Below are 26,453 nucleotides of genomic sequence, written 5' to 3'. Positions count from 1 at the left end.
CCGTTATGATTTCACTCATATGTGGAATTTACGAAACAAATGAAGAAAAAAAAAGAAAACTGACTCTTAAACATAGAGAATGAACTGGTGGCTACCAGAGGGGAGGTGAGTGAAGCAACGGGTGAAATAGGTGAAAAGGATTAAGAGTACACTTCAGATGAGCATTGAGTAATGTACAGAATCGTTCAATCACTATATCATACACCTGACTACTCTAACACTGTATGTTAACTGTACTAGAATTCAACAAGATAAATATTTATAAAGGTAAGTTATATTTTCAAATATTGTTGACATAACCTTTTTCAGTAAAACTAACAGAACTTCTAAACCTTCTTAAATAGTTGCTTGAAGGGGGAAAAAAAAAAAGTCCGTGATTACTTTTTCCTACTATCAGGCATTAACTACATTGAAATACATAATGTACTTTTTCAAACTATGCTGCTTAAATTTTGCCACAAATTTTGAAATATACAAAAACAAAATATACTCACAATTATTCATTGTGTTTTGGTCTTAAATTAAAAATTTAACATCAGTAAAGGTTCAGTTTTGTTAACAAAATTGAGAAGGTCCTGAGAAACTCTATTCCAATTTAGAAAGGAAAATTTTCACGTTACTTTCCACAGATTCAAAGTTGGAATTTTTTTTAAGTTAAATAGCAAGTATCCAAACACATGTCAATAAAATTCATACATGAAGATACTGATATAAATTTTTTCCTGTCCAAATGTAATTTTTACATTGCCGCTAAAGAAAGTCATAGTCTTCGCTACCCGGAGTGATTGGTTTACCTTTAACTCCAGGGGGCTTAAACTATCAGCCTTTTAAGAAGCTTTGACAGGTTTTGACAATTTAACCTGCTGAGCTCACAGCACCCAAGGGAGGGTCTTGGTTGCAAGTTTTCTTTCTGTTGCAGCTGACCACTAATACGCACTCCATAGAAAATGGATTTCAGTAACAACCACCCACAGGTTAACACTTTGAGTAGTACCCATGATATTGCTTTAATTAAGTTAATATATGAAGGTCACAGTCTGGTAGAAAGTCTTACTAAATTTGGCAGGGCTTACAACAAAAGAAAGAAGCGGTGTGTGTTCATCTGTACAGTAACTATAAATTTGCCTATAGATGTAATCCAGTTTGCTCATGGATTTACGCTGTTTCAATTTATTTTCTAAAAGGAATTCAATTTATTAGTTCCATTTCCCCAAAATATGTACATTTCTAGCATTTCTAACTGATAGTTTCATGACAGATGGCTCTAACCATGCTGGGCACAGAATGGGTCTACCTAGCACAAAGAGACCACCCACTAGAGCAAAGGAAATTTCTACCACTACCACGCCCACCCCCTGATTTTGGAGCATTTTGATGGTGGAAAAGATTAAAGCTTTGATTTGTCTGCTGCTTCATATGTTAAATATTAATATCTTTTGGAAATACTGGAATTACTTTTCATCTTTTTTTTTTTAAGATTTTATTTATTTATTTGACAGAGAGACAGCCAGCGAGAGAGGGAACACAAGCAGGGGGAGTGGAAGAGGAAGAAGCAGGATCCCGGCGGCGAAGCCTGATGTGGGGCTCGATCCCAGAATGCTGGGATCACGCCCTGAGCCAAAGGCAGACGCTAACGACTGCGCCACCCAGGCGCCCCCGGAATTACTTTTCATCTTGAAAAATAAAGATAAAAATTTTGCTTTTGAACCCAAACTTTTTATGCATAGAAATAAGCCAGAGTATTTAAACAAATATATGAAAGGGCAAAACAAACAATTTTTAAATGAATCTAAAATTAAGGGTTCATGCTAAACTGTTAAAAAAAAAAAAAGAGAGAGAGAAACAGAAAGAGAGATACTATAATACAAATATCACACCGTCAGTAGGGTTGGTTCATTTTTCTATTTTTATATGTATTAGGTAATTTGAGGTTATTTTATTGAGAAGCAAAGAACGGTGGCTGAATTTATACATATTGAATTCAGCAATAATTGTATTTTTTAAATACACAACCTGACAGGCACTATGGTAGATAATAATGAATCAGCATGGGAGCCATTTAATATACTTCTTGATTAACTCATTGCCTGTCCAGTTCGCACACAGACATGCTTACATGTCATAATCGTCATAATTCCCATCATCCCCACTGCTAACACTCAAGCTCCTTGATTAGTGCACAACTCCCAGACGAGCCATTGCTAATGCTAAATAATTCTCTTCAGCCTCCTGCTACTCTTCGGCAGGATCTCCAATTAAATATAATGTCCCTGATGAGCCATATTAATGTGAACAAATCCCTACCAGGAATCCTAACCTATTCCATTTTACCCAAAAATACAGAGAAAGTAATTTATCCAAGCCAAAGACAATCAAAACATTCTAAATTGATATAGCATGTTTCTGCAAAATATATTTTTCCAAGGACAATAAAAGCAAAAATAGAAAATGTCTGAATATCTCATATACTTTCTTCTCCTAATTAGTTCTTCACAGTAAAGTCTAGTGTGTTAAATTTACATAGATAGATACATTGTATTCTTAATCTAAAAAGGTTACTGAAAGCACTAAGTTTCACAAGAAAAGTGAACAATAACAAGTTTTAAAGCAAGTATGCCATTTAAAAACCCTTTAATTACCTAATTACCAGAACCCCAAGGTCCAAAATCACACTAATGAAACTAATTCCTCCCTTCCTATTAAATGTAGTATTGCAGTAACTACCAGAGGTTTTTGTTGTACAACTTTATGTTGCTGATAAGAAAACTTCATGTTGAACAATGACAATCAGTATTTATACCAAGAATGAATTGGGAATCCTATAGATTTTCTATTGCAATCTAAATGACTGGCAATGTTTCTGGGAAACATGGACCCTCACAGCAATCATCTTAAAATATCCTGTACTAGCAAAAGCAGTTTAAGAAAATGTCATTTAAATGTACCATCTCAACTACACACACATAATAAATGGTCCCTGAATTCAGTTATCGCCAAAGTTTTACAAACCTGCCCTTAGTCATTCATTGCTATTTGAGGATCAATGATTAAATCAGTTCTTAATAGACTGTGAAATATATTTTTTAACTCAAGAACTCTTTTCCAAATACTTAAAGGTTGAAAAATATCCTGAAACGTATATCATATAAAAAGTTAATGCATGAGGTTTTTACCTGTAAATTGCTTTCATCTCTTTACATCCAAGATAAAACTAAAGATAGTCTAACAAATATATTAATAATATATAAAGACACACATAAAAATATGCAAAGATAAAAAAATAAGGATATTCAAACAACCCCATAAAATGTTTATAAGGTTTTCCCAAAGGTCTTTTATACTTTAGCCTACATTAATGTATTCCTTCTTCATTTACCTGATCATTACCCTCCAGTTTGTTCAGCTGGAACCAACATACACTAATTACATAGACATCACGAAGTCCTGTTTGTCCTCGGTACCTCCCCAGACAGCAGGGAAATATTATCAAGGGTAGGCATGCTAAATGATGATTCCCCTCACCTTACTGTCAATCATCCCTGAGTGCTCATAGGAAACCCTGCTCAATCTCATTACTGAATCCTAAGGGTGAGACTACAATACCCACCAGGAATCATACTTCAAACAGCAGGCTGCCTGACCAAGATATAAGTCACATGACTACTTCCCTGATTTTAAGTTTTGGTTTTAAAGCAGTCAATATCAGGTGTTTCTCATTTAAATCCAACATTATTGTACACAAAGCAACAAAATATTGATACATTCAATTTAGGAGTCCAGATAGAAAATACAGCTTTAAAAGGTTAAAATACAGAATTATTCAATCCATTTTAAGAAAAATCAAAACCATAACTTCAGAGGTTTGATATTATCAATATTTTGCTATTTTGCATGGGAAAGCATACTCGTCTTTTTACTTAAAAACAAAGCTGCAAAACTAAATAGTTACCTAACATGCATTTTGAGCACTACCTTTAAGCTCACCAATTCTTTGCTCCCATTATCCACCAAACAAATGAAGAAGGATCCACCTTCCCATTCAGAAAGTCCTAGTCACTAAACCCAAACATTTCTCGTCTTTTATATTTCTTAACTTCTCTGGGACTACCTAAAATCACAGACTAGCGGCATAAAACCCTAGGATCTACCTCTCCTCCCTTCTAAGTCAATATAATAATAAGACCCTCATCAATAAAAAGAAGTTCTCCTGTATGAGCCCTCGGCCTAAAATCTAATGAACTTACTCCATAGACTTCTCTCTCCTTGCTCCAAAATTTTATGGAGTGGCCCTAATTATTTCTGCATGATGAGGTATTAAAACGTACTTTAATATCTATTAGAATAGTCCCCTCTTCAATTTTCCACAGAATTGGTTAGGCCATTCTGCAAATTTAGTCCTTTGTCAATCCCCCCCAAATTAAATTATATTAGGATTTAATAGAAAAATGTACATTAACTTTCAAATAATATTTATACTATTCAATTTCCCTATACAAAAATAAGAAGTCCTCATATAAGTCCTACAAATTTCATATCAAAGTGTTTTTACCTTTTCCACTATTTCTCTGAAGCTACATTTGTGTTTTCTACCTTGTGTTTTCTACCTTAATAGATAGATATAATCTATCTATATATCTACCTATATTTATATATATAGGAAAGCTATAGATTTATTTAACTACCATAGGGATTTTTTTTTTTTACTATTTCTAAAGTTACTCAGTTAACCGTGCAACTAGAAACTCAATACAATCTTACTATTTCTGCCTTTCCCTCCCATCATTTTACAACTCTTGCCTAACTGCATTACCTAGCACTTCGAGAATGCTGTTAAATAACAGTAGTGATAGTAAATCTGTCAGTCATCATCCTGAATTTCTTAAGAATGCTTCCTATGAGGTATAACCTTTTTATTAAGGGAAGACAGCATAGATATAATCCTGTTTTACTAAGGATTTTACAAGACGACAGTGAATTTCTTGTAATGACATTTCGGCTTCTATCAAGATGATCATCTAGTTTTCCTCTACTAACTTATTAGTATATTCAATTAAATTAATAGCCTCTAATATTGAACCATACCGAAATGTCATGAATACATTCCGCATGGCTGCAGCATACTATTTAAATAAATTATGTTACCCTATTTCCTATTAGGATTTTTCTATCAATATATGACAGTCAGGGGCGCCTGGGTGGCACAGCAGTTAAGCATCTGCCTTCGGCTCAGGGCGTGATCCCGGCGTTATGGGATCGAGCCCCACGTCAGGCTCCTCTGCTAGGAGCCTGCTTCTTCCTCTCCCACTCCCCCTGCTTGTGTTCCCTCTCTCGCTGGCTGTCTCTATCTCTGTCGAATAAATAAATAAAATCTTTAAAACTATATTTACCCAAATTTTGATTGCTGAGTTATTATGGTGGCTTCTTAAGAAATATTTTTAAAAAGGAAGTCTATTTTTCTTTCTCTAAGTCTACAGCAATTTAAGTAGTGTCAAAATTTCTTGCTTACTGAAAACTGCAAAGAATTCTTGTGAGAATCTCTACCTGGACACCCTACTCCACTCATCTACAACCTAGAGTTGCTTAGTCAATGATCTCTTCCCATAATCAGGCTCTTTCATGCACATACAGGCCTATAATTGTCACCAATTTTGTACTCTGAGCAAAACAAAATAAATACTTAACATTTTTTAAAAGCGTGTTAAACCCCAATTTCAATAATGGATAGAACAACCAGAAGATGAACAGGAAACAGAAGACTTGAATATTCCAGTGAACCAACCAGTCCTAAAAGGCATCTAGAGAACACTCCACAAAACAGGAGAATAGCCATTCTTATTAAGGTCACATGAAATGTTCTCCAGGATAGGACATATGCTATGGCATAAAACAAACACTAAAAAATTTTAAAAGATACAAATAGAGGGGCGCCTGGGTGTCTCAGTTGGTTAAGCATCTGCCTTCAGCTCAGGTCATGATCTCAGGGTCCTGGGCTCAAGCCCCACATCAGGCTCCCTGCTCAGTGGGAAGTCTGCTTCTCCCTCTCCCTTTGCCCCCCAAAGCCTTGTGCTCTCTCTCCCTCACTCTCTCTCTCAAATAAATAAATAAAATCTTTAAAAAAAAAAACAGTTTTACTATGTGGATTAAACAACACACTTCTCTAAATAACTAGTGGGTCAAAAAAAAAAAAAATCACAAGGGAAATCAGAAAATACTTTCAAAATAAAAATGAAGAATACCAAAACATACAGGGTGCAGCTAAACAACAGAGAAAAATGCATACAGATCAACACCTATATTAAAAAAGACCTCAAGGGGGGCAGCTGGGTGGCTCAGTCGTTAAGTGTCTGCCTTCAGCTCAGGGCGTGATCCCAGAGTCCTGGGATCAAGCCCCACATCGGGCTCCTCTGCTGGGAGCCTGCTTCTTCCTCTCCCACTCCCCCCCTGCTTGTCTCTCTCTCACTGGCTGTCTCTGTGTCAAATAAATAAATAAAATCTTAAAAAAAAAAAAAAAAAAAAGACCTCAAGGGGCACCTGGGTGGCTCAGTCAGTTAAGCATCTGCCTTTGGCTCTGGTCATGATCCCAGGTTCCTGGGATCGAGCCCCACGTCAGGCTCCCCATTTATCAGAGAGTTGGCTTCTCCCTCTCCCTGATCCTCCCCCTGCTCATGCTCTTGCATGCACACGTGCGCTCTCTCTCTCTCAAGTGAGTAAATAAAAAATCCTCTAAGAATTTAAATGAATAGGGGCACCTGAGTGTCTCAGTCAGTTAAGTGTCTGCCTTCAGCTCAGGTGATGATCTCGGGGTCCCGGGATCAAGCCCTGCATCAGGCTCCCTGCTCACCAGGAAGCTTGCTTCTCCCTCTCCCTCTCCTGCTCCCCTTTCCTGTGCTCTCTCTGTCAAATAAATAGAATCTTTAAAAAATAAATAAATACAAATATAAATACAAATAAATAAATACCTCAAGTTAACAACTTAATCTTCTACTTTAACAAACTTTTAAGGGGCGCCTGTGTGGCAGAGTCAGTTTAGCCTCCAACTCTTGATTTCTCCTTGAGTCGTGATCTCAGGGTCAGGGGAGACCCACATCGGACTCCATGCTCAGCACAGAGTCTGTTTGGATTGCTCTGTCCCTCTTGCTCTGCCTCTCTCTCTCAAGTGAATAAGTAAATTTAAAAAAGAAAAGAAAAGAGAAAAAAGAAATGGAAAGAAACTCTTAAAAAGAGCAAAATAACCCAGGGTAAGGAGAATAAAAGGAATAATAAAGACTAAATATAAATGAGGTAGAGAATTAAAAAAGAGGTCACTGAGATCAAATGTTGGCTCTTTGAAAAGATCAATAAAATTGAATACCTTTAGTTCAAGTGACCAAGGAAAAAACACTCAGATGCCTAAAATCAGGAATGAAAGAAATTACTATCAAACTTACAGAAAAAAAAAAAAAAAAAGGATGGGGCGTCTGGGTGGCACAGTCGTTAAGCGTCTGCCTTCGGCTCAGGGCATGATCCCAGCGTTATGGGATCGAGCCCCACATCAGGCTCCTCCGCTATGAGCCTGTTTCTTCCTCTCCCACTCCCCCTGCTTGTGTTCCCTCTCTCACTGGCAGTCTCTATCTCTCAATAAATAAATAAAATCTTAAAAAAAAAAAAAAGGAAATACTATAATCCTATAAATAAACTAGATAGCTTAGATGAAATGGACAAATTCCTAGAAAAACACAAACTATAGACACTGACTCAAGAAGAAACAAAATCTGAAGTCAAGCAGAGAAAGACAATTATCATATGATTTCTCTCATCTATGGAACATAAGAACTAGGATGATCGGTAGGGGAAGAAAGGGATAAAGAAAAGGGGGGTAATCAGAAGGGGGAATGAAACATGAGAGATTATGGACTATGAGAAACAAACTGAAGACTTCAGAGGGGAGGGGGGTGGGGGAATGGGATAGTCTGGTGATGGGTAGTAAGGAGGGCACGTATTGCATGGTGCACTGGGTGTTATACGCAACTAATGAAGCATCGAACTTTACATCGCAATCCGGGGATGTACTGTATGGTGATTAACATAATATAATAAAAAAAATCATTAAAAAAAAATAAAACTGGATCCAAAAAAAAGAAGAAACAAAATCTGAATAAACCTTTAACAAGAGATTAAATAATCAAAAAACTAACAGACCCTGCCTGGCCTAGTCAGTAGGGCATTCGACTCTAGATCCCGGGGTTGTGAGTTCAAGTCCCATGTTGAGCGTAGAGGTTACTTAAAAATAAAATCTTAAAGAAAATAATAAAAAATAAAATCTTAAAAAATAAAACAAAAAAAACAGAATTTCCCATGGAGAAAAGCCCAAACCCAGATGGCTTCACTGGTGAATTCTACTAAACGTTTAAGAAATAATGAATTCCAATTCTTCACAGGCTCTTCCAAAACAATAAGAGATGAGGGAACACTTCCCAACTTATGAGGCCAAGATCACTCTGATACCAAAAACAAAGCCATCACAAGAAAACTATAGACCAATAGCTCTTATAATCATGGAAGAAAAATTCTCAACAAAACACTAATAAAATGCATCCAGCAACACACACAAAAAACTATACACCATAACCAAGTGTGATATATCCCAGGAATGCAAGGCTGGTTTAACAACCAAAAAACTTAATGTAATACATAATGGACAAAAACTACATCCTCTCAGTTGACACAGAAAAAAACATTTGAAATAATCCAATGCCCTTGGGGCGCCTGGGTGGCACAGCAGTTAAGCGTCTGCCTTCGGCTCAGGGCATGATCCCGGCGTTATGGGATCAAGCCCCACATCAGGCTCCTCCGCTATGAGCCTGCTTCTTCCTCTCCCACTCCCCCTGCTTGTGTTCCCTCTCTCGCTGGCTGTCTCTATCTCTGTCAAATAAATAAATAAAATCTTTAAAATAAAATAAAATAAATAATCCAATGCCCAATCATGAAAAACACTCAATCTAGAAATACCAGGGCACTTCCTCAACCTGATAATGGGAATTTATGAAAATCCCAGAGCTTAAATCAAACTTAATTGTGAAATACTGAATGCTTTCCCCCAAAGATGAGGAACAAAACAAGATGCTTACTCTCACTACTTTGATATCATTCCGAAGGTTAAAGCCAGGAAAATTAAGCAAGAATATGAAATAAAAAGCACCAGACTGAAGTGAAAGAAGTAAAACTATTTTTTTTAAGATTTTTATTTATTTATTTGACAGAGAGAGAGAGAGAGACAGCAAGAGAGGGAACACAAGGAGGGAGAGAGGGAGAAGCAGGCTTCCCACTGAGCAGGCAGCCCGATATGGGGCTCAATCCCAGGATCCTGGGATCATGACCTGATCTGAAGGTAGACACTTAACAACTGAGACACCCAGGTGCCCCAGTAAAACTATTTCTACTTGCACATGGTCTTCTAGAGATAATCCTAAGGATCTATTTAAAACACACACACACACACACACACACACACACACACAGGAACTAATAAGTTCAGCAAGGTTGCAGAACACATGACCACTATACAAAAGTTGATTGTATTTCTATTAACTTGCGATTAATAAAAATTGAAATTTAAAAAATTGTGATGCTAATATTAAAAATACTTACTAATAAAAAAAACAAAGTGCAAAACTTACACACTGAAAACTACAAAACACTGCTGAATTTAAAGCAACCGAAGTGGAACGACATCAAATAGAATATCCAAGTCCGTGGATAGGAAGACTTGATGTTGAGACAGTAACACCTCCCAAATTGATCTGCAGATACAACACAAACCAAACTTCCAACAGGATACCGTCTTCCACGAGGAGTAGCTTCCCTTTATAAACCATTCTCTAAAAATCTTTCCAAAGAATAATAAGGGCTTGGAGAACACATAAAAGACAATTCATGAATTGGTAAGAGGCAAAATTCCCATTTTGCCTCTCCTGCCCTGACCATTTCCCGCTGCAGTGCATTATACTGCTTGTGGATTCTGGCCTCATTCCCTGGATGCAGCTGCAGTAATCTCATCACTATATGTGAACTGCCTTCCTAAGTCCGATTTTGATACTGCTCTCTATCAGTCTTCACTTCTCAAAAAAAAAAAGGGACAACTTCCTCAACAGAGGATAGGATATCATACTATTTTAAGACTATCCAAGAACAAGCCAACGATAACCTGCAAACCCCCCCTACAAGCACCTAAAACCCTAGATTAAATTTAACAAACATCCTTTAAATGAACAACCTGGCTTATAAGAAACTACAAGCAACCCCCAGGGATCAAAAACAAAGAGGAAGTTGAAAGCCAGACAGTATCCACCAGAGGTGATATCACACCTAATCATGGGGAGTGGAAGTGGGGATCTCAAGAATCTAAAGAACTGGGGTTGGTGAGCACATGGAGACTTGAAGACAGTGGTGTGCCTAAAGAGGGTATGCAAGCTTCCTGCCATCTCCCCATACCTTGCCTTATTCAGGTCTTCCATCGGGGTGTTTCTAAGCTATATCCTTTTATAATAAACTGGTAATCTAGTAAGAAAAAAAAAAGAATCTAAAGAACTGAGTTTTAATTCTCAGAGAAAGGAGTTGAAGATTAGAAGGAAAACTCCCTACATAAGGCCAGGTTGCTCAAAAAATTACATCCTAAGTGAAAAGGGGGGGAAATATCAATCTACTAAGTACATGGAAAACAAACATTTAAAATTACCTGCTGTGTTTCAAGGTAAAACATCTATTCATTAAACGTCATGTCAATAAGTTAATATAAAGATTAGTCACTGATCATGGATACCCTAGAGGGCCTGGTAGAAACAAACATAGCACCCACCCAACAGGGCCATAAATGCAACCCAAACCGTGCTGGGATTCAACAGCGGAAATTTCAAATAGGTCATAAACCAAAAACCACACATGTGAAGATCGTACACTGCAAAGAAAAGTCAGAAATAGACACCTAGGAACATGGGATAATACAGCAGTATGACAGAAGCTTCAAAATAAAGAGTTAAAAATGAACAAGACATGAAAGGAGGCCTCAAATACATAAGAAAAAAAGATAATACCAAAAAACATATTCAAAATGAAGCAGACCTGACATATTTCTCAACAGACAGCACAAGACAAACGTAACCAAAGTAATTATTGTCAAATAATTTTTATCAGGGGATGCAAAAATATTAGATGAGAGGTTATTGGGGGACAAATATTCACATGGATTCAAAGATTCAACCCCAAAAATTTCAAAAGAGGAAAAAAATGTACCATTATAATGGAGAAACCTGATAACAGCTACTTCAACTAAGTCATCAAACTTAGTGTAACCAGAACCACCCAACATTATGAACCTCTTGATAGGATACAGTAAGAAATAAGATCACTTATGAAGTATTCTTCTCAAAAAATATTTAAACTGAATCTACTCATGAGGAAACAATCCAACAAATTCAGAATATCTATAAACCAATTAGCCCGCATTCCTCAAAATATCAGTATCATGAAAATCAAACAAAGAAAGGAGGGAAGATAGGAGGACTATTTTAGATTAAGAGACTAAAGAGGCATAATAGACAAATACAATTCATGAACCTTGATCAAGCTGTGAGTCAAAAATATTAAAGACATTTTTTTGGATGGCTTAGTCATTAGAGCATCTTCATCTTAGGATCATTAGTCCCCAAGCTGATTTAGTTAGAGCACCTTCATTTTGAGGTCATGAGTTCAAGCCCTATGTTGGGTGTAGAGCGTACATTAAAAAAATAAAGTAAAAAAATAAAATAAAGACATTTGGGGCACCTGGCTGGCTCAGTCAGTTAAGCATCTGCCTTCGGCTCAGGTCATGATCTCAGGGTCCCTGCTCAGTGGGGAGCCTGCTTCTCCCTCTCCCTCTGCTGCTCCCCCTGCTTGCTCTCCTCCTCTCTCTCTCTCATAAATTAAATTCATTTTATTTATATATATATACACACACACATATATATATATATATATAACTAAAGACATTTGGAGACAGTGGTGAAATTTTAATATAGATCGCATATTATACTCTAGAATAACTGGTAATTTTCCTAGCTTTGATAAGGTATATGTACGAGAATATCTTTTCCTGGAAATAAATAGTGAAGTATTTAGGGGTGAAATGCCACAGTGTCTGTACCTTAATTTCAAATTCTTTACCAAAAAAAAAAAAAAGAAGAAGAAGAAGTAGAAACATATATATACTTATATATTTATATATGGATACAGATATAAGCAAATGTATCAAAATGTTAATAAGAGGTGAATCAAGGCAAAGGGTATAAAAGTATTCACTGTACTGCTCTTCCAATTACATGTTTGATGTATATACTTATCATTACATGTTTTATATACACATATACACATATATATGTATATATATACATGTTTGATATATATACTTTATATATATATATATAAATGGCCATTAATATAAAAAGGTACTCAACATCAATATTCATCGGAGAATTGAAATTAAAACTTACAATCAGATAACACATAACGACCAGTAGAAGAGCAAAAATCAAAAGGACTGATAAAACCAAGTGCGAGCAAGGACATGGAACAACATGAACATTCGTACATTATTGGTGGGAACAGAATATGGCACAACCATATAGGAACTGTTTGGCAGCGTCTTAAAAAAATGCATCTATTTGTGCCAGGAGTCAGCAAAATACCACACACCAACAGGCCAAATCCAAACCAAGGACAGTTTTGGGTTTGTTTTTGATAGCCCACAAGCTAAGAATGATTTTTTACATTTCTAAAGGGTCATTAAAAAAAAGAAAAAGAACATGCAAAGGAAACCATACAAAGGAGACCTGCAAAGTCTAAAATATATTTACTCTCCAGACAAATAGATCGACTATCCAAACAGAAAAAGGTCACTTTGCCTCTCATCTACCCTGTGACCCAGCAATTTCACTCCTCCGTATTTACCCAAGAGAAATGAAAGCATAGGTTTTCACAAAGACTTGTACTGTTTGTTTATAGAAGTCTTGTTCACAATAGCTAAAAACTGGTGGATGTGTCTAATTTAACAAGCTTATCCTAAAATTCACATGGAAGAGCAAAAAAAGACAATACTGAAGACAGTTTTGAAGAACGGGACAGGGGAAAGGGGACCAATGGAAAAACTGCATAACCATCTTTCTTTCTTTTTTTTTTTTTTTTTTAAAGATTTTATTTATTTGACACAGAAAGAGACAGCCAGCGAGAGAGGAAACACAAGCAGGGGGAGTGGGAGAGGAAGAAGCAGCCTCCCAGTGAAGGAGCCTGATGTGGGGCTCGATCCCAGGACTCTGGGATCACACCCTGAGCCGAAGGCAGATGCTTAACGACTGAGCCACCCAGGCGCCCCCTGCATAACCATTTTTAAATGCCAATTTTTTTTCCACTACACATGGTTTGCAAGGTAATTGGCTTTCTTTGTGAGACTTATCGCTTAACAGTTGTACTGTTAGCCTTTTTCCCCTACTTAAATGTTAAAAAATTCGACATGAAAACTATGAACTTGCCATTTAAAAAGAATCAACTGTTGCAGTATTTTCCTACTGCAATATTTACATTTCCATTTATGAAATTAACATATAAGGCATATAAGATTTTTTACTCCGAGTTACATTTTAGATATTTGCCTCCTGAAAATAAACATTAAAACATTAACAAGACATCTGAAAAGCATGTCTTGTTCATATTACCCATATTGTAAAGCTGATTAGATATGATGGTACTCTTTCTGATCACATGTTAAGGAAGCAAAATAAACTGTTAGAGGAAGTCACGCGTTTGGCTTTCTTGAGCAGAAAGCAAACAGCAGATGTGGCTCTACTGCTGAGGCCTAAATAAAACTTTGAACATTCCAACTAGGATTATCATCCTAAACTAAAGTCCTTTTAGCAAAGGGCTTAAAGCAGATCATACTAAGAGGAAGTTTTGACTGAGCATGCACTGTTTCCACTGTGGGGCCTGGTCAGTCTTACTCTAAATTATGTATTTTAAGACCTGGTAGACTCATTTCCTTTCCACTTTCAGCAAAAAAGTGACTAAAAGTCTTTAAAATATGAAACTACCATCTCTGCTATAGAAGAATATGAAGGACCATCTTAAAACTTAGACCATCTCTTTTGACACTAGTTTTTTTTCCAAAGCTCGGAAAGGGACAGTCTACCTCTAGATCAGTATGTTACGGGTGAGAGAGTCTGTGTTCTGTGAATGTCAGTCTCAGTACATGGATTCCCCGCAAGAAGATTTATGTGAGGGGGCGCCTGGGTAGCGCAGTCGTTAAGCGTCTACCTTTGGCTCAGGGCGTGATCCCGGTGTTCCGGGATCCAGTCCCACATCGGGCTCCTCCGCTGGGAGCCTGCTTCTTCCTCTCCCACTCCCTGCTGTGTTCCCTCTCTCGCTGGCTGTCTCTCTGTCACATAAATAAATAAAATCTTTAAAAAAAAAAAAGATTTATGTGAGGACCTGCATTCAAAAGAAAGACAGCCTAAAAGTAGCAAGCACAGAGCACTTTATTAAAGTGGTAAGTACACTCTCAAGGTGGGAGAGCAGGGAAGCTCCCAGAGGTCCAACTAGCCTCTGGGTTGTTTTGGGATTGGATATTATTGGGTCTCTCTGAGCTGGGAGGAGCTGTGACAGACAGTAGGGTGGTCTCTAATGGAGGGGGCTTCCAATCATTTAGGAAAGGACTCCTACAAGTTGGGAGGAGGAGTTTTATTGTTTTTTTTTTTTTTTAAGATTTTACTTATTTATTTGACAGAGAGAGAGAGACAGCCAGCGAGAGAGGGAACACGCAGGGGGAGTGGGAGAGGAAGAAGCAGGCTCACAGCAGAGGAGCCTGATGTGGGGCTCGATCCCATAACACTGGGATCACGCCCTGAGCCCAGGCGCCCCGGGAGGAGGAGTTTTTAACCCTACAAGGTTAGTACCTGTCGAGGCGGCCTTTCCCCATGGCGGAGGGGAGGGTGGACTCTACTCACAATGCAAATGTATTATAATGAGTCTACGGGTTACCCTGGAGCAAAGGTGGGAGAGGAGAGCACATATTCTACACCTGGGGCTCTTTGGTCTGTCAGCCCCAAGGTCTTGGAAGCCACAAAGTCAGGATGTTGTGCTCCTGGACTTTCAATGCGTAGCTTATTTATCCCCATCACTGCCTCCAGCTCATGTCTCTATCATCCCCCTTGAAGGACTTGGGACCCTGTCTCAGGTTGTGTCTAGCTTCTACCTAACAAGAATACAAAGCTAGAAATTTAAGAATGGGAAAAGGTAGTCATCCTATTGGGGGCTAGAATACCAACACTGAAATATAAACATGAAAAAAGTCAAAATATAAATAATTTTGGACAATCCAAGCCAACAGTCATCTTAATGAGAACACAGTATAGAGAACTACCTGTATTTTGATATGAGAAAAATAACAAAAGGTTACTATCAGACTTGATGTAAAAACAGTGATTGTCCACAATTCAAACCTTTTCCTCTCTCAATTTATCCATGAATAAAAACACCTCGAGCTAACACAATAAAACGAACACAAGACAAGAAGAGGGTTGTTTTGTTTTGTTTTGTTTTTAAGATTTTTAAAGTAATCTTTCCACCCAAAGTGGAACTCAAACTCACAACCCCAAGATCAAGAGTCATACACTCCACTGACATGAGCCAGCCAGGCATCCCAAGGAGGAACTTTAAATCTATTACTAGCCTCATGGTGGTGACACAAACTTTTTTCTAAAGGAGTTTGCTGTTGATAAATAAATCAAGAAAGAGATTAAAGTAATAGTTTTCTCATTATTTCAAGAAAGAGATTAAAGTAATAGTTTAATGATCAAGAAAGAGATTAAAAGAATAGTTTTCTCATTATTTCATGAATATCTTGAAAGGAATATAAATTACCACTGAAGCTATCAGTTAAATTAGTAAAGAGGTCAGAAACCATTTTAAAAAACTACATATGCAAATGAAGTTTATTTAATTGTTTAATTGCTTTTAAGTACACGATAACCATTTTTAAATGTATCTGTCTAGGGGTGCCTGGGTGGCACAGCGGTTAAGCGTCTGCCTTCGGCTCAGGGCGTGATCCCGGCGTTATGGGTTCGAGCCCCACATCAGGCTCCTCTGCTATGAGCCTGCTTCTTCCTCTCCCACTCCCCCTGCTTGTGTTCCCTCTCTCGCTGGCTGTCTCTATCTCTGTCAAATAAATAAATAAAATCTTAAAAAAAAATAAAAAATAAAAAAAATAAATGTATCTGTCTAATAAACAAGATAAATACTTAACCTTTATTTTCAGGAAATTAGAGAAGCTTGCAAGGGTTCTTTTCTTTTTTTAAAAAAGGGAAGACAGTCACAATAAAGCTAAATGAACAACATAGTTCTAGGTAAAACAAATTACAAATACTGAAAATCCTCTGTATTATATTACTATACAATAAAAGCTGACATTACCAATAGGTCTTATTATCAAAAGTAGTATGCAAGAATGAAAAACAGTAACTTTAAACATTAAAACATTAAAGTACAACTACTTATATTTCATCCCCTAAAGTTCCAATAATCAACATTCTTTTCTTGTGGGATTTTTTTCTACTCCCTCATAGTTTATTACTGCTAAAAATGCCTGCTGTGGTAAAAAAAACCCAATAAAATTATGTATGATTCACTGCTTTATACTATTCCTTGTGTTCATGTCCAATTAGTATTAGCCTATCTTTCATTTATCGAACTTTCAGCTGAACACGAAGAATTTAGGAAAGTTAAACAATTAATTGGAATTCAGCTGCGGGAAAATGTGCTCTCATAAGGCAGCACAGTATAAACATTTCATCAATCTTTGAATCGAACTTCCTCAAGCTTTGCTCAAATCTATTTGGCAGTCAGCAACCAGTCTAGCAATTTTTAAACTCTAGGTTTTTAAAACCTTGGGGGGATAAAAGTTAAGACACATATTAAAGACACTGTGATGCTTCCATCTTGCTTAAAACAAGAGTGAATAATTAGGTTTTTTTGTTTTGTTTTGTTTTGTAATGGTATATATCCTTTTCAGGCCAAGCGGGGGGAAAAAAACTTATTATCTTTTACCTTTTTTTTTTTTTTTAAACTACAAATAAGGTCCTGATTCAAATAAAGCAAAAACATACTTACAGAACTAGCATCAGCATCACTGTGGATAGCAACCGTCTTAATGCCCATCTTCTTGCAAGTTTTAATAACCTATTTTAAAATATATAAACGTTATCTATTAACAGAGATTTGGATTTAAAAGGATTTAATAATAATAAAATTCACAAAGTAAAATGGAAATCCTTTAGAATTCTACTCACCCTACATGCAATTTCTCCTCTATTAGCAACAAGAATTTTATCAAAAGTCTAAAGAGAGAAAAAACACACACAAGAAATTGTTACTTTCACTTTGGAAAACAAGCTTTCCCACAAGATTGGACAGGATCCTAAAAAACATGACTCCCTAGAGTAGTATTAAATATTATACATATGTTCACCTATAACCTGGTTGTAACTAAACTTATCTGGTAGTATCTGGCCCTATAATTACTCTGTTAAAGCATCAACTGATTAGGTTCAGCAAATCATAAGTGGACTAAGGGGATATTTATAAATTCTCTTGCAAAAGATAATCTTCAAGTGATATTTCTGAATGCTAAAAAACTTTAGATAGAATTGCTTGACCACTTATTCAATAATTTATAATCTAAATTCAGGGAAATTCTAAATGTCATGAGTTGTTTCTCAAAGGAAAGTCTGATATAATTTTTCACACCATCTTTTTTGGGCATTAAATGGTATTTTCAGTAACTTAGAATAGAAACTAATTATGCTTATATCCAAAGATTCCTAGACCAAGCAGGTTATGCTATTTGAATACAATCTTAAGTTAGAATAACCACATTTTGAAGGGCTGAGCCCTCATAATAGAGTAGTCCCATTCTGCGTGGAGCTAGAGACCTCAATTCTAAGCCCAGCTTTGCCACTAACAATAACCTATCTGACTTGAAGCAAATCAATCTCTCTGTAGGTCTTTACTCCCACATATAAACTGATTCTAAAGAGAAACTATTTAATAAGGTTCTCTTACTATTCTAAAATTGTACAGCCTAATCCTTTTAAAGAAACACACAATTGTAAGTAATTTGGTTACATTTTAGTACACAATTATTTCTGGGTTAGTGAATTGTTGTAAGTTAAACAGAACTATAGAAAAAGTTTTAGTTACATTTCTAAAAGAAAGTTATAGCTATATATGGTCTTAAAAGTCCTCTTATGTAACTGAAAGCAATATTTTAACCCAACAGGGAGTCACAATCTCAGCACTGGAAAAGGCTTTCAAAGTCTTGTTTTAACCTTTATGTCACACATGGCTTATTCCACCAAATTGAGACAAGCCTGTGCCTTAAAAATTGGTAAACTCCTAATTTGATAGAATTCTGAATCATGCAGAGCCTTGAGCAGATGGACCCTTAAAATATCCTAATCTCACCTCAAGCCTGAGACTGCAAAATCACCTGCCATTCTATACCCAAATGATCATGGTAAATCCCTGTTGAACAGTTAAGAATATACAAAGAAAAAAGTATTTATACTTCTTTGAACTGCATTTTAAAATGTACATTTTTATAAGTATTGACATCTGATAAAAAAAAAACAGAACAATGAAGTTACACATTCAGCAGCTATTATAGCAAATATAAAAATTATAACATTATAGAGATTAAGAACTCCATCCTAATTTTTATCTGAGTGGCAGAATATACTTAAGAGCCAGTCTGGAACCAAAGTGCCCAGGCTGGAATCACAATACTACCATGTGTTCTTGTGTGGGCAAGCCACCCTTTTTTTTTTCTCCTTCCTTCCAAATTTTTATTTAAATTCATGTTAGTTAACATATTCTGTCATCTTGGTTTCAGGAGTAGAATTTAGTGATTCGTCACTCATATCTAACATCCAGTGCTCATCACAAAAGGGCAAGTCACCCCTCTTGACCCTCATTTCCTGGTATATAAAATGAGAGTAATAATAGCACCTGTCGCAAGAGGCTGAGAGAATGTGAGTTAACACCCTTAAAGTGCCTAGCACACAATATACACTCAAGAGGTGTTAGCAATAGCTATTATTATTCACTCCTTTGGGCCACACACAGACACGGTTTGTGACAAATCTAGGAGTGTGAACCTATCTAACAGGGAAAAGTCTGTACCAAAATGAGTATCCGCACCTAACACGTCTTCTCTGTGCAGGGCTTGTAATGGTCAATTTTATGTGCAACCTGACTGGGCCACAGGGTGCCCAGAGGAAACGCTACTTCTGTGTGTGTCTGTGAGGGTGTTTCCAGAGGAGACTGACATGTGCATCAGTGGACTCAACCCTCTACACTGCCCTCCCCAAAGTGGGTGAGCATTTTCCCATCCACTGAGGGTTCGAGAGATAAAAAGTAGAGGAAGGAAGTGTTTGTTCTGCTTTCATCATTAAGTTGGGACATGGGTCTTCTCCCTCCAGGGACTTACTGACACCACTGGCTCCCAGATTCTCAGGCCTTTGGACCTGGACTAGAATTACAACACCAGCTTTCCTGTGTCTCTGGCTTACAAGGGGCAGATCATGGGACTTGGCCTCAATTGTGAGTCAGATCTCTACGTATCTCCTACTGGTTCTATTTCTCTAAAGAACCCTGACTAATACAGGACTGTTAATACCAATTAGTGCACAAGCTAAATAATGCTGATCATATCAATTAACATTCCACACATAAAATATTCTTCTAAGTAAACATATGTATATGGTTCAGGGTTTAAAAGGTATCAAAGATGATAATACTATACAGACACCCAGGTCTTTGCTTCAAAGGCAACTGCTATTACCAGTTTCCTGTATATTCTTTCAGATAAGCTATGCATATAAAAGAATATATAAATAAATTTATACCAATTTTAAAATTCCCTGTGCATCAAAAATTACAGGGAAACATCAAGTGCATTTGACAACTTCAATGTACAATACGGTGCAATCATGACAAAATGTGCTAAGTGGTATAATACAACTACACCCAAGAGGCTGTGGTCAGTGCAGAGAAGGAAGAGTGAATGGCATGTGCAAAAGCAGGGACACTGAAAGCAGAGGGTAGCACTGAAAAATTAGTCTTTTTTTTTTTTATTAAGATATATTTGGGGTGGGGGGAGAGAATCTCAAGCAAACTCCCCTGACATGGAGCCCAAAGCAGGGCTCAATGCCAAGACCCATGAGATCATAACCAGAACCGATATCAAGAGTCAGATGCTTAACAGACTGAGCCACCCAGGTGCCCCAATGAGTAGTTCTTAACATAGCTGAAGCACAAATATGTGCCGGGGAGTTTTAGCAAACCAAGCCAGGGTAAAAAAGGCCAGCTTTGAAAGGACTTATATGCCAGTTAAGGAGCTGGACTTTATCTTGTATGTGGAGAGCCACATATAAGGCACTCTAAAGATATTCTAAGGGAGACAAACAAAACAACCTTTAAATCAGGAACTTGAATCCTGAAGACAGAAGGGCTCTCAGGTACCATGAGAGATAAAGAAGGACTTTTGCAATAGTGGTTATATAGCTGTGCTAATGATGTCGCCCAGAGTAAGAAAGACAATGGATATTTCCTGAGGATTTTTTTTAAAGTTATCTCCTTTTATTCCATTCTCTATCCCTCCTTCCTACTTTCCCTTCCACATACTTATATCTTCATAGCTGGGGTCTAAAACCACCAAGGACCCTTCACTCCATTCAGAGCCTGAGAGAAGCGCTGAGCTGGCCCGTTCCCCTGGGTACTTGAAGGAATAACCAGAACTCCACAGAGTAGTCACCTACCAACATTACTAAGAAGGGGTCCATCACAGTGCAAAAATCTACTGCCTCAGGAGAAGCCCAGGCTTGAGTTCACAGCCCATTTAACTTACTACCCGTTGGATTTTGAGTCTGTTTCCAAATCTACAAAACTGAGTTGTTAAGACTAATATTAAGCAGGGGCACCTGTGTGGCTCAGTCGGTTAAGTGTCTGACTCTTGATCTTACCTCAGGTCTTGATCTCAGGGTTATGGGTTCAAACCCCATGGTAGGCTCCATGCCCCCACCCCCAAAAAAGACTAACATTAAGCATTAAGCAGCTGACCTTTAGGACACACACTTTCTATATGCCAGGTACCAGAACAAATCCCTTCTGTGCACTCTCTCATTTCATCCTCACAATAGTCTTAAGAGGTCAGTTGAGAACATTCCCAATTTACAAATGAGAAAACTAAGGCCTGATGAGGCCAAATCACTTGCTTAAGTCACTTACAAAGTGCACAGGGGTAAAGCCAGAGCTCACACCCAGATATTCATGTCAAAACACACCAAGGTGACATGATCGGGATATAATGGTACAGGCTTTAAACACTGTATTATTATAAATTATAAATAAATTAATAAGATCACATTTGTCATGCGAGGCATGCTATAGTACTATACTGGCTCACACTAACTTAAGGCCTACTAAAACCTCCTGGTCTTTTTCTAAGCAGATTACTATTAAATCTTCACTGTTCTTATGAATACACCTGAGACAAGTTGACACGTTAAAACTCAAGTTGAAAAATAGTATTTTTAGTAATGATTAAATTTCACCTGATTTTGACTTGATAGGACTCACTGATAAAATGTAGAGTAAAAAAGTAGTCAAAGGCAAGTTCAGATGAGAATCGATTTATTTAACAAATAAAGATCCGATCTACCTGCACTTAAGACAGGAACAATAAAGTAGAATAAGGAGTACAGTATTTAATGAATGGCTAGAAGCAAGAATTCCTCGAAGTAGAAAAGCCCAATTAAATGCTGCCCTCAAATGGAGGGCAAGCCTTCAATTCGGTCTGAAAGTCCAACACCAGTAACCACCAGTAGGAGCCAAAAAGTATCAGAGACTCTTTCATAACTGAGCACACTACAGTTTCTCCACAATTACCTCAGGAAAAGGTACAGCAAAGAAGATGGCAAATGAAAGGTACAGCAAAGAAAAGGCAAAGAAATATAGAAAAAAAAATAAACTTCTTTACAACTTAAGGCCCACTGACAAGGGCCTGAGACAGGCAGAGTGACCTTCTACCAGGAACTCAACTGCCTCAATGTCAATACTTTGCTAGAGGCAAAAGGCAACCTTAGCTTGGCATTAGCCCCACCTTCAGTACCCTGTAAGTCTTCTTTAGTATATAAAAATCCCTCTGGAACTTTATCTCTACCCTACCAAGATATATGTTAGCAATCATCCTCCAAACATATGGCCCACTGATATCCACCTGAAGAGGTCTCATGACTAAGGTTTCACTAGACAATAGTAAATGACCCTCAAGGGCATGGAAACCTTGCTTCCAAATTCCTTACTCACTTCTGTTACCCCTAACCCTCTCCCAACTTGAAAGTATATAATCAGTCCCTCCTCACAACCCCACTGCAGCTCTTTATGCCCACGGGTCCTGCCCCCATGCTTTAATAAAACCACCTTTTTTGCACGTCTCAAGAATTCTTTCTTAACCATTTGCTCCTGGACCCCAACATCTCACATCAGCAAAAGCCGCAGGCAGATCTGATTTCAGAAATTTACAACAAAATATGTACCTTAGTAGATTCCAAGGGGAGGGGAAGGAGCTCTTTACATTTCCTAAACCAAGACAGTTACATACTTTTTTAGTAATTATCAATGGTCATCAATGTGAGCGGTCCATCAGCTATTATTGTAAGCTCACTACGAGGTTCTGGCAAAAACAAGTCTCAAACCAAACTCCACGACACATACAGACATTTATGCACAGACATAAAAAGGATCTTAAGTGGGGCACCTGGCTGGCTCAGCTGGCTAAACATCTGCCTTCAGCTTGGGTTTTGACCCCAGAGTCCCAGGATCCAGCCCCACACTGGGCTCTCTGCTCAGCGGGCAGTCTACTTCTCCCTCTGCCCCTCACCCCGCTCTTGTGCTCACTCTCTCATATAAATAAATAAAATCTTTAAAGAAAAAGAAACATTAAAAAGGATCTTAAAATTTGCTCGATAAGCTCAGTGAAGTCTCAACTTCCTTCACTCTGTAATGTCCCAATGGACTGCATGAAAGGTTCACCTCAGGCAAATACATCAATATTCTGATTTGGCTAGTCATACTGTCAGACTCAAGCTATGGAGAACCCCCAAACAAGCAGCTGCATGCAGGACCTCATTTAAGGATTAAGCTTAGGTTCTATCTTAAAGGTCAAGAATGGAAGGCCAACCAGACTATTACATTCTGCTACTTCGGGGGCTAAGAATTAATATTAAGTAATAGCCAGAACACCTATCTTGCATACCACTAATTTTATCAATGACAGCCCTTTTCTAACACCTATTATGCTAATGAGGAAGGCTACCAGAGTTAAGAGGGGGAAAGACAGGGGAATCCTTTGTAGTATTCTATACCGCCCCCACTCTGGAATGTAACCTCCTAGAGTGTTTTTAGTTAAGACAGCTCACTACCTCTAGACTGGAACTCAACACGTGTGCAGAAATATACAGATATACATGCACCCCAAGGCATACAGTCTACGCTGAAGTTTTCATATTAAACCATGGATTTGGGGACAGCTGGGCGGCTAAGTCGGTCAAGCGTCCAACTCTTGGTTTCGGCTCAGGTCATGATCTCATGGGTCATGGGACAGGTCCCCACGTCAGGCTCCATGCTCAGCAGGGAGTCGGCTTGAGATTCTCTCCCTCTACCCTTCCCCCTACTCACTCAGTCTAATAAATAAATCTTTAAAAAATTAAAAATTAAAAAACATGGATTGCATAACAGGGAGTTAATTCATCTGGACCAGTGCTAATAAAGTAACCACTAGCCACATAAGGTTACTGAGCTCTTTCCAATGTGGCTAATCAAAATCAAGATACCAGAAGTATAAATTACCCACTAGATTTAGAAGGTTTGGTACAAAACAAAAAGAAGAATGTGAAGTGTCTCACTGATACTTTTTAAAATTAATTTCTTTTTTTTAATGTGGCTATTAGAAAATTCAAAATGATAGGCCCTGCAATTGTGTCCACATTATATTGCTTTGAACTATGATGGCATAGACCCTTTCTCCAAGCCGCCAGAATTTTTTTTTTTTAATATTTATTTATTTGTCAGAGAGAGAGAGAGAGCACAAGCAGAGGGAACAGCAGGCAGGAGGAGAAGCAGGTTCCCCACTGAGCAAGGAGCCCTATGCAGGACTTGATCCCAGGACCCTGGGATCATGACCTGAGCTGAAGGCAGACGCTTAACCAAACTGAGCCACCCAAGCATCCCTCCAAGCCTCCAGATTCTTTTGAGTAGTTTTATACTTCAAGAGATGATTTAGAAGATACCTCAGTTACTTCATTCTCAAATACTCATTCACCAGTTTTACCTTCCTTTTTTTTTTTTTTTTAAGATTTTATTTATTTATTCGACAGAGATAGAGACAGCCAGGTGAGAGAGGGAACACAAGCAGGGGAAGTGGGAGAGGAAGAAGCAGGCTCACAGCAAAAGAGCCTGATGTGGGGCTCGATCCCACAACGCCAGGATCACGCCCTGAGCCGAAGGCAGACACTTAACCGCTGTGCCACCCAGGTACCCACCAGTTTTACCTTCCTGACGTTCAACTTGAACGATCTCTTAACCAAAACTCCCTCCTGCCCTCTTTGAGGCCTTCACTGCCACAAATTATGTTTTATCTCTACAATCACCACTTCTAGGTCCACCCATTCTCAAATTACAAGCCTCAACCATTATCCTATATCAGGATTTTCATTGGAATTCCCTTGTCCCAAAATTTACAATATATAAAATTGCCTTCAAAAATCAATCCTATAAATATTAAGTAAATGAAAAAAATAGTTTATCTAAAATCTCTCAAATGCCCAGAATTTAAGAATATTATGTTATTCTGCTGAAAACAAGGAAAACACTATAAATTTATTCAATTTTTGGTACAGATACCAAAATGTAAGACTCGGGTTGTGGCCCACAATGAAAAAAGGAAGATTGAGCACCTATAAAACCTATGATGTTAGAGCAGCAATTATACATTAATAAAATTTAATCTGTCAAATGAACACAGCATGGAGACAAGAAAGTAAAACCTTTATAACTTTGTTATTCAAAGTATTTAAATACTTACTTTTTCATTAGAATCATATCCTGCTGAACAGAGACTACGGGACACCATTAAGTGCTGTCTTGAGTAGAGTGCAACATGCTACAAAAAAATAAAAAACAAAAGTGAAATAAATTACACACTTGAATGGGCTTTAAAAAATATTTTTTTCAGGGTAATTCTTCCAGTATGCTTCTACCTAAAATATTTTATCAATCAATATATGTAGTTCTCAGCCATATGCCATAACTGTGGAAGATAAATCATAACTACAGACATATCCCTTTGGCACACAAGAGAAACCAAAAGGCATCAGAAGGATCTCTAAAAAAGTAAAATAAAAGTCAATGGGTCAATCTTAATTCTGGAGAGCTGATGGTTACCAGAGGGCAGAGGGATTAAGGAGTGTACTTGTGATGAGCACTGGGTGATGCATGGAAGTGTTGAATCACTATACCGTACACCTGAAACCAATATAACACTGTGTTAACCGGAATGAAAACAAAAACTTGAAGAAAAAAACAAAGGTCAATGGGTCAAATAAAATTTCAAGAAAGGTCTGATTATGTAGACTGACATGGCAGGATCATAAGGTCACATACCACACAGAACTTTATACAACATAAAACAAGAGTCTTGGTCTTTAAGGAGCTTCCATTTTAACAGGGACCGGAAAATAATATAATTTTTTGTTTGCTGATGTCTTGAACATGATTTATTTTACTTTTTCTAGTACAGTGAAAAAGTACAAGTACAGTGAAAAGGTAACAGTAATAATCAAGTTCACCTCTAATTCATTATTATAAATGTGGAAAAATATATCTTCTTTAAAACATGAAGAATCATTAATAAAATTTATAGTCAAAGGTTTAAAAAAACAATTTACCCAATAGTTGCTGATAAAGCTAGACTAAAAAAAAAGAAGAAAAGAAGAGAAAAGAAAAGTGGTGGGAGTGAAAGGCAACCAGTACTACCTCTTAGAACTTTCTAAGAGGACAACTCAATTAAAAAGCAAATGTTTTTATGGCACCGGTTTTCAATAAACTCAAAGACTCAAATAATTTTAAAGCATCGAGCCCCAAATTATCAAAAGTAATCTTAATACAAAAGTGAAGGTAAGAGGGGCACCTGTGTGGCTCAGTCGGTTAAGCAGCTGCCTTTGGCTCGAGTCATGACCCCAGGGTCCTGGGACTGAGCCCCATGTCCGGCTCCCTGCTCAGCGGGGAGTCTGCTATTCCCTCTCCCTCTGCACCCCCCTCCCTTGTGCTCTCTCACGGCT

The 26,453-nt window shown here is 37.6% G+C and overlaps 1 protein-coding gene across 5 annotated transcripts in view; it reads right to left on the bottom strand.

The window, feature by feature from the left end:
• The window catches only part of PCCA (propionyl-CoA carboxylase subunit alpha), a 390,617-nt gene that overhangs the window by 355,237 nt on the left and 8,927 nt on the right, over window positions 1–26,453 (bottom strand). For all 5 annotated transcript variants that reach the window (XR_004626797.1, XR_004626798.1, XR_004626800.1 and 2 more), the window contains exons 2-4: window positions 25,199–25,276; window positions 17,346–17,393; window positions 17,167–17,235 (exon numbers count right to left, since the gene is read on the bottom strand). Coding sequence is in view for 1 of the 5 variants with exons in the window: in XM_034665428.1 (XP_034521319.1) it covers window positions 17,167–17,235; window positions 17,346–17,393; window positions 25,199–25,276 (195 nt within the window). In the remaining 4 variants the exon portion in view is untranslated. The remainder of the gene's footprint in view (window positions 1–17,166; window positions 17,236–17,345; window positions 17,394–25,198; window positions 25,277–26,453) is intronic.

Source organism: Ailuropoda melanoleuca, chromosome 7, assembly GCF_002007445.2.
Source record: "Ailuropoda melanoleuca isolate Jingjing chromosome 7, ASM200744v2, whole genome shotgun sequence".
Classification (NCBI taxonomy): domain Eukaryota; kingdom Metazoa; phylum Chordata; class Mammalia; order Carnivora; family Ursidae; genus Ailuropoda; species Ailuropoda melanoleuca.
The sequence above is the reverse complement of the archived record's forward strand: the minus strand, read 5'-3'. Positions and strand labels throughout refer to the sequence as shown.